The sequence below is a fragment of the Populus trichocarpa genome, chromosome 13 (genome assembly GCF_000002775.5).
Source record: "Populus trichocarpa isolate Nisqually-1 chromosome 13, P.trichocarpa_v4.1, whole genome shotgun sequence".
Classification (NCBI taxonomy): Eukaryota; Viridiplantae; Streptophyta; class Magnoliopsida; order Malpighiales; family Salicaceae; genus Populus; species Populus trichocarpa.
Window position 1 is genome coordinate 2699631 of NC_037297.2, and position 12140 is coordinate 2711770.

Sequence of the window (12140 nt, forward strand, 5' to 3'; positions counted from 1 at the left end):
GCAGTAGTTATTGTTTTTTAAAATATATTTTATTTAAAATTATATTAAAATAATATTTTTAATATATATACACACATCTCAGTGAAAATATAAAAGTCATGTTTAAGAAGTAACCATGAAAATAAACAAAGACCGAAAAAAATGTTTCCCGGTAATATGTTCATGTAAATTATCCATCAAAGGAATAGGAAAATACACTTACAGGACATTAGGAATGCCTTAAATAGATCATAAAATACACCAACTTGCAATACTTGTTGACAAGAAAATAGATTTGTAGAAGTAGATTGCGACAAAGATCAATTCTTTAGCTTTAAAATAATTTATTATTTGTTTTTTTATGCTAATAATGTGATTGCAATGTTGTTGTTTTTAAGCTTTCTCAATCTCTTATTCTTAGTAGCACAATTAAAAATAAACAACAAATCAAAATTTGTATGTCACTCTCTATAAAAATCTTGATTGAAGGAATGTAAAAGAAAAGAGTCTTAAAAAGACTATATGTTTTCTCCGTTATCAAAACCATGTCAGGATTGTCTTTTTTTATAGGCAATTTTGATAGTTGATTTTAACAAAACTTTTAATACAAAAAGGATATCTTTCTAGTTTTAAAATACACAACTATATTTTAAGTATAGTTTTAACAGACACAACTTTTCGTTCACACCTTAACAATCCCCCACATGAATGAAAATTGCTTGATCAGAATAAAATACAAAGTAGACACAAAAATAAAGAGTAACAACAAAATGTCACTGAATCAAACGAGGTAGCTTTTGGCCTTGAACCTTCCCCAGTGAAAGCTATTGGATTCACTCGGCTAACCAATGAACATAATGTCTTGAACTGTTCAGTTTTTTGTGTGAAATCAGACAATAGAGATCACACAGTTTTTTTTCTTAACAATTTTGATTCTCACGATTGTATTTATTCTGGCCCTGAACACGTCCTAGTTTCGAAGAATATATTAGAGAATTTAACTTTTTTCAATTCTCATAGAAGTGGCCTCGTTTCACACTTATATAGGTGATTGTTATATAGAGTATCCTACAATACCTCACTTGAATTTCTCAAGCTATAAGGATCATTAAAAACTTACCTTAGCATGTTTTTGTTGTAGGTAGTATTTTTTATCATAGAAATGGGTAAAAGTGTTACTACTGAATTGACACATGATTCAATTGTCTCTTTGAATGTAGATTTTAAGATATCTAGTCAACTAGGTTGAGTTATCATCGGCTTGGACTTCTTCATGGATCTGGAAATGAATGTTTATTTAAAAGGATTTTTAAGAGACTATATCTCTTTCAATGGTAAAGATAAACCTATTTGTGGATTTGAAATCTTTAGTATCGAATATCCAATTAATATCATTAAACCCTTCAAGTACAATTGCATATTTTATATAATGGAGTCCATATTTTTTTTACTTTCTTTGGTGGAGAAACCATAACTTTAGCTAGACACCTCCACGTTTTCATTTATTTATATAAAGGTTTTTGACTATTCTATAACTCATATGATGTCTTATTTTTATGAGATATTTTATTTAAAATAAAATTTACTGATAAAATAGTCTCCCCCACAAGTTCCAAGGTAATCTTAACTTATCAACATAATATCATCAATTTTTCCAATATTTGGTTCTTGCATTTAGGAATATCATTCTCAATTGCTTCTTATCACCTTAATCTTCATGCTAAATTGATTTTCAACCATTCTTTCAGAATATTTGAACATTTTTAAAGCTCCATCTTTGCTTCTTAATAAATTAATATAATAATATCTTGTGTATTTATCAATGAAAGTAATTAAATATTTTTTATCACTTGTAATTAAATTAATTATAAATATTAAAGTGAATTAAATCTAAAAGCTCGCTAATTCTGTTTATAAAATAGATTAAAAGACTTAATCATATAAACAAAATAAAAATATTTATCAATCTTCTTGGCTTTCTGCTATAATAGTTATTATATTGAGCTTAGATAACATATTACATAAATATCGCTCGCTCATGTAAATCTCACTCTTGGTAAGTACAAACTTTTCAGACTAAAAAACCATCCTAAGCCCGGTTTTGCTCAACAATGAGCTAAAAACCCAATTCTTTCAAATATCAAAAGCATTAACCATATTTTTTAGAGTCAGTTCTTTTGCAGATATCATCTTTAACACTACCTTTTCGTGGTCCAGGATTTTGCACATTGAAGAGCTCGTCTATGAATAACTATTCTCCATGAACACAGTTGCTACATGCTCAAGAAACTATTCATGTCAGAACATGCATGAAATGTAGCATTTTTTATTTTTCATATGAATAACACATATGAACATATATCCATCAACAGACTTTTTTCTTTCTTTCAATACTAACAGAAGCAAAAGCAAATAATTACAGAGGATACAGAATTATTGTCAAAACCCAGTTAGTTTTTGCAAGCATTTGTGTTTTCGGAGCATAAAGTTCGTGTCTTTCTAGAAAATTCACATTTCAGACCATAGAAGGCAATCCATACATCTTAGAGTTCTCCATACTACCATCACCATGGTCTCCACAACCATGGGATAAGATCACTAAGTCTCGTGAACTTAATCACTCTCTAATCATATAAATACATTTGCAAACCAGAACTCCTTGTGTGTGTGTGTGTATTATTTCAATGCTCAACAGAAGACTTTTTGTTTCTTTCAATACTAACAGAAGCAAAAGCAAAGAATTGCAGAGGATACAGAAGTTGATAAATACACAGACAAATTTAATGGACTTGAAAATAAACTAGATAAGGTGCCCAGCAACTTCTTTATTTTTAATAAACTTAACAGATAACACTACCATTTCTTTTAACAAGTAACAGATATATATACCCTACATTTCAATAGAGACAAATAAAAAACATAAAATTATATATAATTCTAGCCTTTCCAGCATGATTTCATAAAGATAATTTTTCACCCATATTTTTTCACCATATCATACATTGTATAAGCAAGTTAAATTGTTTTAAGATTGTTGGAGCACTTTAAATACTTTGTAAGATCTTCTACAAAACATGAAACATGCATATAAATTAACAACCGAAAGAATTATTAACTTATAATATTTATTGACAGAAAATAGACTTGAAGAGGTTGATTGAGGTAAAGACCAATCCTCTAGTCTTAAAATAATTTATTATTCGTTCTTTGGTGTTAGTAGTATGATCATAATATTTCTCAGGTTTATTTAATATTTTATTCTTGATAGCACAACTCAAAATAAATAACAAACCAAAATTTATATGTTACTTTTTATAAGAATTTTAAATGGAAAAACATAAAAGAAAGAGTTTTAAAAATGCTGTTTTCTCATATTAAATCCATCAAATCCATGTAAGAATTCTGGAAGTTAATTTTAACTTAAATTTTAAAACAAAATGATACAATTTTCTGATTTAGAAGTAAACTCCATTTTATAGAACGACAACTTTTTATTCAGGCAAACTTCCCACAAAAGCTTTACCGGCCGGCAAAAAAGCCATGACCTAGAGGACTATATGGAACTATTCCAATCCCAAGCTCCCTGCATTCTTAAATACAACAAGACAGCAGTCTACGATAATGAACAAGAAGTAGACTATCTAATCTCAGAATTCTTATGATTGCAAAAACTGTCATTATGAATTCCTTAGTGAAGGGGAATATATTACAAAAACCAATTTCACCAACGACTTGGACTGGATTCAAACCTGCAAAGTTGAACAACTCTTCCTCAATATCGCGAGTCCAAAGAGTCCACTCCATTTGAACAGCTGTGATGGGATGAACATCATGTGCTCTCCTTATTGTGTCCGGACTGGCTTCTGATAGTCCAATGTACTTGGTTTTTCCCTCTTCCACCAGTTTTTTAAGTTCACTCATCTATATTCAAGGAAAAACATAGTTATTATACATTTTCAAAACCAGAGCCCAATATCATACTACAGGGATATTTAACATGCAGAAGCCAGGAATTTATATATTTAAGTACATCATGGAAGACCATAAAGAAAGCTGTCTACTGTAAAGAGGATTCGAATCACTTTACTGTTTCCTCTATGGGTACTGATGTGTCCACTCGATGCTGATAATACAGATCAATGTAATCCACACCAAGGCGCTTCAAGCTGCCCTCACAACATGAACGAACATACTCAGGGGTACCTTTTCACTGTCATACGAGGTTCCGCTTTCATGATACCAAACATAGTCGCTATCTGAACTCTCCCTCTCTCTTGGTAACTGCTTCAAAGCCCGAGAGGTATAAACCTTTTGACGTTAACAATATGAAGCTTTTGCATAAATTATGTTACGGCCTCAATTTACTCATAACCATGAAAAAGATAGCAGTAAAAACATGCCTCTTAGTATTAATTTTGAATCTTTTATGAATAAGAGCGTCCAAGTTTTAAAGCATAATATAAATCATCAACTTGATAATTCACAAGCATAGACATTTACCTTTCCAAGAAGAACTTCATTAGCATTGGCTCCATATACATCTGCTGTGCCAAAAAAAGTGATTCCCTTTTCGAAAGCATCCTTCAATATTCAGATCCCATCCTCATTAGAGAGAGGAGAATTGTAAACTCAGTTAGACATTTTTCATCTTTAAAAATAAATCTCAATTATATAAAACATAAAAACAATTATAGATGCTCTTTAAAAATCAAATATAAACAAAAATAATTAAAAAAACAACCACTATTAAAAAAAAAATACTAAAAACAAAGAAATCAGAGAAAGAGAAATTAATTTCAATACAAATTAAGAAATTATTTAAAAAAAAACAAATTTAACAAAAACCATGATTTTTTTAAAGAAAATTGTTTTTTTTTTTGAAAAAAAAGAAGAAGAGAAAGAGTCAAGCTAGCGCCTTGACTTATTTAGAAAGGGTCTACGTGAATTTTTTTTAAAATTAAATTTAGATGAATGACAAATATTTTCTAAAAATAATTTTAGATAATATTTCGTGATATTTTTTAGATTCTGACCATTGTAGTGAACAGAAAAACATGATCTATATTTTTTACTAAAAAAACGCATTTATAACCCAATTTTAACCCTAAACATCTTGAAAAAAACCCATAAATAGACTTAAAAAAACACACAAAAATTTAAAATCAACCGAAAGAAAAACTCTTCTCTGTTAAAGATGGAAAAACATTTAAATTGAACTTTCACCAAATAAAACATTTTTGATTCTTTCTCTATCATTAATAGTATTTTTTTGACTTTGATCCTTCATTTTTAATAAATTTAATTCAATTATACAAAAAAAAATAATAATCATACAAAGTAAAAATTTAAAAACCAAAATGAAAAATAATTTTAAATAATAAATTCATAGTAAAATGTAAGGAAGCGAACAGTGTACATGTGCACAATGTTTATATCACATCGTTTAAAGTTTTTGTAATAGTAAGCTTGTGGCTGATACAGTTTCTCATCCTCCATACTGGTTCTACAATATGTTTACTACTTCGACTACTGTAGTTGCAACACCAGAACAACCTTCAAATACATTCAGCAGCTTTTATAAATTTTCCAGGTAGTTGTCTACACAAAGGTACCAGAAATGCTGTTGTTAGGTTGTCCAAGATTTGTACAGGAAGTTGTTTACACTAGGGTATGGTACTACATTATTTTTGTTACTTTTTCACCATGATAAAACTTGTCCAACATGGATGGAATTTATTTAACAAGCCGAAATAAAACCTAGCAACAACCCTTTGCTCTCACGTACATATCAAGTTCAGACTTGGCTCTTTTTAGGTTGTGGTGTGTCAGCGAACTTCCATGTAAGTTGATACTGCGGAGATCTTACTCCAGCCACTTCATTGATGGGAACAGCATCGGAGATCTCCTTTAAATCTTCTTTTGTCAGCTTAACTTGCAATGATCCAACATTTTCGTACAGATTTTTAATCTTAGTGGTTCCTAGAGAATATTTGAAGAAAAGATTAGCAATCTACAATTTGTGGGATTTGATACCTTAATCAAAATTTTGTAGCTTGAATCAGAGAACTAAACATAAACAAACAAAAGCTGACTCACCAGGGATAGGCACCACATCATCCCCTTGATTGATAACCCAAGCAAGGGCAAGCTGAGCAGGAGTACAGCCATGCTTTGCAGCCAGTTTTTCTATTCGAGAATAAAACACCTTGTTCTTCTCGATATTTTCTTCTGTGAACCTTGGATGTAATTTCTAAAACAACGCAAGAAGGCCACATGTTACCAGCCATGTTACGTCAAATAAGCAACAAGACAGAAATATTAGCACAAAATTAAATTGGGTTAATGATGTTCAAGTTTCAGTAGTTTTCTTTAAGCACAAAAGGAAGTATTAAAAGATTGAATTGCAGTAACTTGATACGGTTTTCTTTTTATCTCATTATGCGAGGGTGTGTGTGGAGCTTCATACCAGTACAGTCTCCGAAGGCAAACTTTCCATGACTGCTCTGCCACCAAAAAAACCACGACCGATAGGGCTATATGGAACTACTGCAATTCCAAGTTCCCTGCACAAGTTAAACAACTAAAAGGTTAAAAAGGCAACAAATGTAAAAACAAAAAGATTTAAATTTTACAAATGAATCGAAGAAAAAGATTAATAACTTAATTCGTGAAGACCTTGATAAGAAGTTTTAAATTACAGAAAGTGTCCATTATAAATGATCAACTTGAAATGAAAATCCCATTGATATGGATACCTGCAAAGTGGGATTATTTCTTCTTCAATGTCACGAGACCAAAGTGACCATTCCATTTGTACTGCACTAATGGGATGGACTGCATGTGCCCTCTTTATTGTGTCGGGACTTGCTTCGGATAATCCAATATACTTAACTTTTCCCTCTTCCACTAACTTCTTAAGCTCTCCCATCTGCCAACTCAAAGTAATTGGATTAGAAATTAAATAGTGCACGCAGTTAGTTTGAACTATTCCGTGGTGAAAGAAAGGAAAAGAACATACAGTTTCCTCTATTGGAACGGAAGTGTCGGTACGGTGCTGATAGTAGAGATCAATGTACTCCAGATCTAGACGCTTCAGGCTAGCATCGCAACATGCACGGATGTATTCAGGACTGCCATTGATTGCACAATTTTTAAAATCAGAACCGTTTGGAACAATGCCAAATTTTGTAGCCAACTGGATCTTTTCTCTAGGCAAATGCTTCAATGCCTGCAAAATGCAAGTCTTGGCGATAAATAAACAAAGAAAAATACCACCTGATGCTATATCAGAAATTCCTCTCATCCCAAAAGCTCTTTTAGGGGAGGAGAGACACATGCCATTTGAAACAAAGGCTCATTGGCCAACTGTTCATTAAATATATTAGGCATGATCTTCATATGTTAATTGCTTGCTTCAGCGACATATTTTTTGTTTTGGGAGTCCATTGTTGGACATGCTAGCTTCTCATTTACAAACACTGTTTCAATTCTTCAAATGGTGATGACCATATACCCTTTTAATCTTTAAGCTTTTCAAGCCATGACCACTCCTTTGCAGGGAATTACTTAACCGGTGATTTGATGAGTGGGGAAAACCTTTTATTGCAAGAAGATAAAAGCACTTCAGTACCCCTGAGTTTGAGAAACTCGAGCATGTCCATGAATTGATGAAATGATAGTGACACATAGCCCTACAAATGCAATATATGTACGGCCTTCAACAACTAGAACATTTATGAGAAATAATAGCAAGAAAAGAAAGTCATATCCATCTCAAGAATTGCATCAGTTCCATGCCAATATGACATCTAAATAGAAAAACAGAAAGGGACTAGCTTCATCAAGAGAGTCCATATATTTTCAATTCTGATGCTGAGGCAAATATAAGGAAAGAAATAAGGTATTGAAGATGGAACTCTGCAGGCAAGAATTTCACTATCATCAAAACTATATACCAGCCAACTAGTTTGTGATTGCGGCTTGGTTGTTATTATTATTATAAAAAACTAGATACCATATTATACTGGCCAATTCTTTTACATGAAAGCATATTATGAAAGAACCTTAGAAAAAACATTTCGAAACTTACCTTCCCAACCACGATTTCATTAGTGTGAGGTCCATAAACATCTGCTGTATCAAAAAAAGTAATCCCCTTGCTATAAGCTTCCTTGATGATTGAAATGACAACCTCTTCAGGGAGGGGGGCATTGTACATTCCAGAAAGCCCCATGCATCCAAAGCCCAACTTTGAGACCTAAAAGTCGAAAAATATCACGCAGAAAAATCAAGAGACAATAACACCTTTCCTTTGTTAGCACATACAATTTTATCTCCCTAAAAAAGGGTTTCTTTTATAGTAACCAATCATTCTCCCATTTTTGCAACATTTCAATCAAGAATCTCTGAGGCGTTGAGGCTATGAATATGATAAGGGTTATGCCTCGAGTCCTTGAATCCCAAATCTGATCCCTAATTTTGCCCTATTTTGTTTTCATCAATATATCAAATCCATAAATGATCTGTCGATAGAATGGTGGGTTAAGAAGAGTACACATGCAAATGTTGCTTTTAAGTTTACCAATTGATCAGTGCACTGATTCATAATGATTTTTGCCCATAGTCTTAATCTTCATTATTACTCATTAGCTCCAACTACAACTATTAATTAATCATAAGGATTAAAAACAAACAAGTATTTAATTAATCACAAAGGAGAGGAATATCATATTTCATACAAGGCCATGTAAGTCTTAAAAATTGTACTTTTACAAGACATCTATCTAATAGAGAAACGGATATTCATAGAGAGAAAGATTGAAAGGTGAAAAGGGGTTTTACCTCTAATCCTTGGTTACCCAGTTTCACTCTTGGAATGATAACTTTCTGCTCCTCGGCCATCGTTTTCAATTGTTCTCCTTTTGTGTTGTTGCTATGGAAGTGAGGCAGTAACGGCAGAGAGAGTAGGGGAGTGAGTGTGTCAAGAGCTCTCGCCAACTCTTTATGTAATAGAGCCGTGGCGAGGTAGATTGCTAGTAGCTGCTGTCAGGTGACTACAAAAGGCAAATACTGACGCATGATCTTATGTATGGATATCAACTGACGCATGATCATATGTCACATTTTGGACAGCAATCAATTCTCCTTTTCATTGTGGACAACATTTTATATTAAGTAAAAATCGCTACTATGAAATTATCTATATATCCTTAAAAGGAGAAAAAAATGTATTAAAAGTGAGGGTGCTTTGATCTTTTACGCTTGTTAATTTGTTATTAGTTATTAAGAGATTATTTGGTGTGCCTAGTTTTTTTTTTCAAAAAAATAATATTGTTTTATGTCTATAATCAACAAAATATATTGATTTGAGATTTTTTTAACTTGTTATAAACTTTTAGATTGTAAATATATTTTTTTAACCCAAGTTTAAAAAATTATTAAGATGTTGTATAAGGATATTTTTAGTTTTTTCATTAATCATGTACAATTAAAGTATGTTTTTGGCCTTGTAAAAGATAAAAAATAAGGTTTGTATTTAAAGGTGTTTTTGTATTTTCACATTGGTTTTTAGAGTTATTATTAGGGTCATAAGAGATGTTTTGGTATTTTTCACATTGTCTTTTTAATTTTTAAATAAAAAAATGGTGGTGCGTACTCAGCACACGTCAGTGAATAGATGGCGTCTGTGTTATTCAGGCAGCGCGTGTAACGTCATATGGTGACCAAACTTGACCTTCTGCTATCTCTTTGGATGTGCCACCGTATCTTTTTCCATATGGTGTGGCGTGTGATGGTGTATGGTGGTCAGATTATCATCAAAGATCGTTTCTTTTTTTCTTTTCTCTCTCTTACCGGTAAAGTGCACAATTTTTTTTTTTAATTTCAATCCTTATTCTTTAATTTCTTGTTCCGTTCTTATTCCTTTTATAAAAATTTTGTGTTTTTTCAAACTAGTCTTTCAATTACAACTTCTTATATGTTTTGTTTTTCATTTCGGTCTTTATTCTTTTGATTCTTAATTTTTTCCCTTGATTCTTTTGTTAGAGTTTTTTTAGCTTTCAATTTCATCATTCAATCAGAATTTTTGTTGCTTTATTTTTTTCAATTTGACTCTCGTTCTTTTGATTTATTTTTTCTTTTATTAAAGTATTTTTCATTTCAATTTAACCCTCCAATTAAAAATCTTTGTTTGCCCTGATTATTATTTTTTTATTTTCATCCTCATTTTTTATATCCTTTTATATGATTGATTTTTTTCCATAGTTTCATCCTTCGATATATGATTTATTTATGATTCATCTTCATGTGATCTTATAGTTTTGCATTAGTTTTTTTTTTAAATATTAGTTTTGTGATTTTATTTAATTTCTTTTCTATGAGTTTATCTCGGTCTCATTACCTAGGTCTTGGGTTTTACATGCCTTTTTATAATATAAATTTTTTTTATAATTGTTTTGTTTATGTTTGATTTTTCAAAACGTTATTCTAATTCATCTATAATTTTTTTTGTTATATACAAATGAACTTTATTTTTCAAAATAATTTTTTTTTAAATAATATTTCTTATGCGTTCGACTTTGCATAAATATTTTTTAGGGTATAGGTTTATTCAATCAGTTTTATTTGTGTTTATCTTTGAGGTTACATATTTTTATGGTGTGAATTTATCTTCTATTAATTTACATAAATAAGTTCAGTGAACATAGTGGGACAAACGTCTCATTTTGTGTGATTGAATATCTTGATCTACATTCATCTCTCATTTTCTTTTATTTCTCTTTTGGTTATTGCTTATAATTTTTTTTTATGTTTCTTTGTATAGATGATTATCGATTTATTTAATTAGATATTTTTATAAACTTTTTAATTTATACTTTGATCTTTTTTATGTGAAAAAACACATCGAAGCACAAATGAGAAATTTACTTTTATGAACAGTAAAAAGTAAATTCCATGTCAAAATTTACAACCTAGATGACATGTTTTAGAAAAAAAATCAAATTGGCAAAAAGAAAAGGTCCACTTAAAAATAATTCAAAACAAGAATCTAAACAGAACCAAACCCTAAGAAAATAATTAACAATGAATTCCTTCTAATTATTAAACTAGCAAAGACAAAGACTCGAACTTTTTAGCTTTTCTTTCTTTAAAGATAAAGAAAAAAAAACTGAACTAAAAGTCAAGTAAAGATTAAAAAATTCATCAATGCTCACAGCACAATTCTATGAAATATAATAAATTAATAATACATAAACATACACGCCAAGCCTTACATTGTTTTTTTTTCTTTTTTTATTAACACAAAACGTAACGTATACCTCAACTTGGGTAAAAAGAGCCTGTTGGCCATTTTTTTTTAAGCTGTAGTGTTCTTTTGCGAAACGTTTCTTTTTTTTTTTTTATTATCGTGGGTGTTCGGGCCAGTTTGCGCGCACCTCGACTAATCCCACGGGCCCTGAAGTTAACGACCATGTAAGCCTCCAGTGGCCATCATATGAGCGTCCACAGGGTTCGAACCTGAGACCTAAGAGAGAGCAAACCCCTTAGTCCCAAGCTCTTACCACTGGGCCACCACCTAGATGGTTTTTTGCGAAACGTTTCTTGTCAGTGGAGGTGGTGGGTGAGTTGGGATGGAGCTCAGGGGACCATTTTGGGTATACAAAACTCAAAATGACATCATGGTTGGTGGTTTGGTCTCAACTTTGTAGAAAGGATTGACTGATATTTGACTATGGAAGGACAGAGACAAAAGAAAAACAATAGCTTTTGCACAAGCCGGGAATCGAACCCGGGTCTGTACCGTGGCAGGGTACTATTCTACCACTAGACCACTGGTGCCTTGTTGACATACTGGCGAAGAACTTATAAATTTATTATTTAATACGATACTTGCTAAAATTAAAATTCTAGTATAGTTTCCTAAAATGTGTTAGATTAATTTATGAAACCATTTGTTTTTGTGCATGAAAAACTTTGTTTAGATGCATTTTAAAAATATATTTGATTTTAAAAATATTAAATTGATATTTTTTAATATTTTTTTATGTTTTGACATGCTAATGTAAAAATACAATATTATTTTAATATATTTTCAAATAAAAAATATTTTTAAAAATTAGTATGCATTACAATATCAAACATACACTTAATTTTATTGAGTG

General features: G+C 31.0%; 1 protein-coding gene, 1 non-coding gene and 1 pseudogene across 3 annotated transcripts; all 3 read right to left on the reverse strand.

The window, feature by feature from the left end:
• Window positions 1-3450: 3450 nt before the first annotated feature.
• LOC112323879 (probable aldo-keto reductase 1) lies at window positions 3451-5475 on the reverse strand (annotated as a pseudogene).
• A 54-nt stretch (window positions 5476-5529) lies between these two features.
• LOC7487666 (perakine reductase) lies at window positions 5530-9003 on the reverse strand. Of its 2 annotated transcripts, XM_002319601.4 has the most exons (7): window positions 8821-8999; window positions 8069-8236; window positions 6998-7207; window positions 6735-6907; window positions 6446-6542; window positions 6076-6229; window positions 5530-5958 (listed from the first exon to the last, which is right to left on the reverse strand). In XM_002319601.4, the coding sequence occupies exons 1-7, from the start codon at window positions 8878-8880 to the stop codon at window positions 5774-5776; spliced, it is 1047 nt and encodes a 348-aa protein (XP_002319637.3). In that variant the 5' UTR covers window positions 8881-8999; the 3' UTR covers window positions 5530-5773. The 2 variants fall into 2 exon arrangements, with proteins under 2 accessions (XP_002319637.3, XP_024439507.1); XM_024583739.2 differs by having other exon boundaries at window positions 6735-7207; window positions 8821-9003.
• A 2743-nt stretch (window positions 9004-11746) lies between these two features.
• On the reverse strand, window positions 11747-11817 carry TRNAG-GCC (transfer RNA glycine (anticodon GCC)). Its single transcript has one exon. It is a non-coding gene; the product is annotated as a tRNA-Gly (tRNA).
• Window positions 11818-12140: the final 323 nt, after the last annotated feature.

Bases quoted from the DNA above. Each gene is read 5' to 3' on its own strand.
- LOC7487666 (XM_024583739.2), bottom strand. From the start codon at position 8,880: ATGGCCGAGGAGCAGAAAGTTATCATTCCAAGAGTGAAACTGGGTAAC. The intron at 6,543-6,734 runs GTATCCATATCA...TAACTTGTGCAG, and splicing joins GAAATAATCCCACTTTGCAG to GGAACTTGGAATTGCAGTAG. The intron at 5,959-6,075 runs GTGAGTCAGCTT...AATATTCTCTAG, and splicing joins TGATGTGGTGCCTATCCCTG to GAACCACTAAGATTAAAAAT.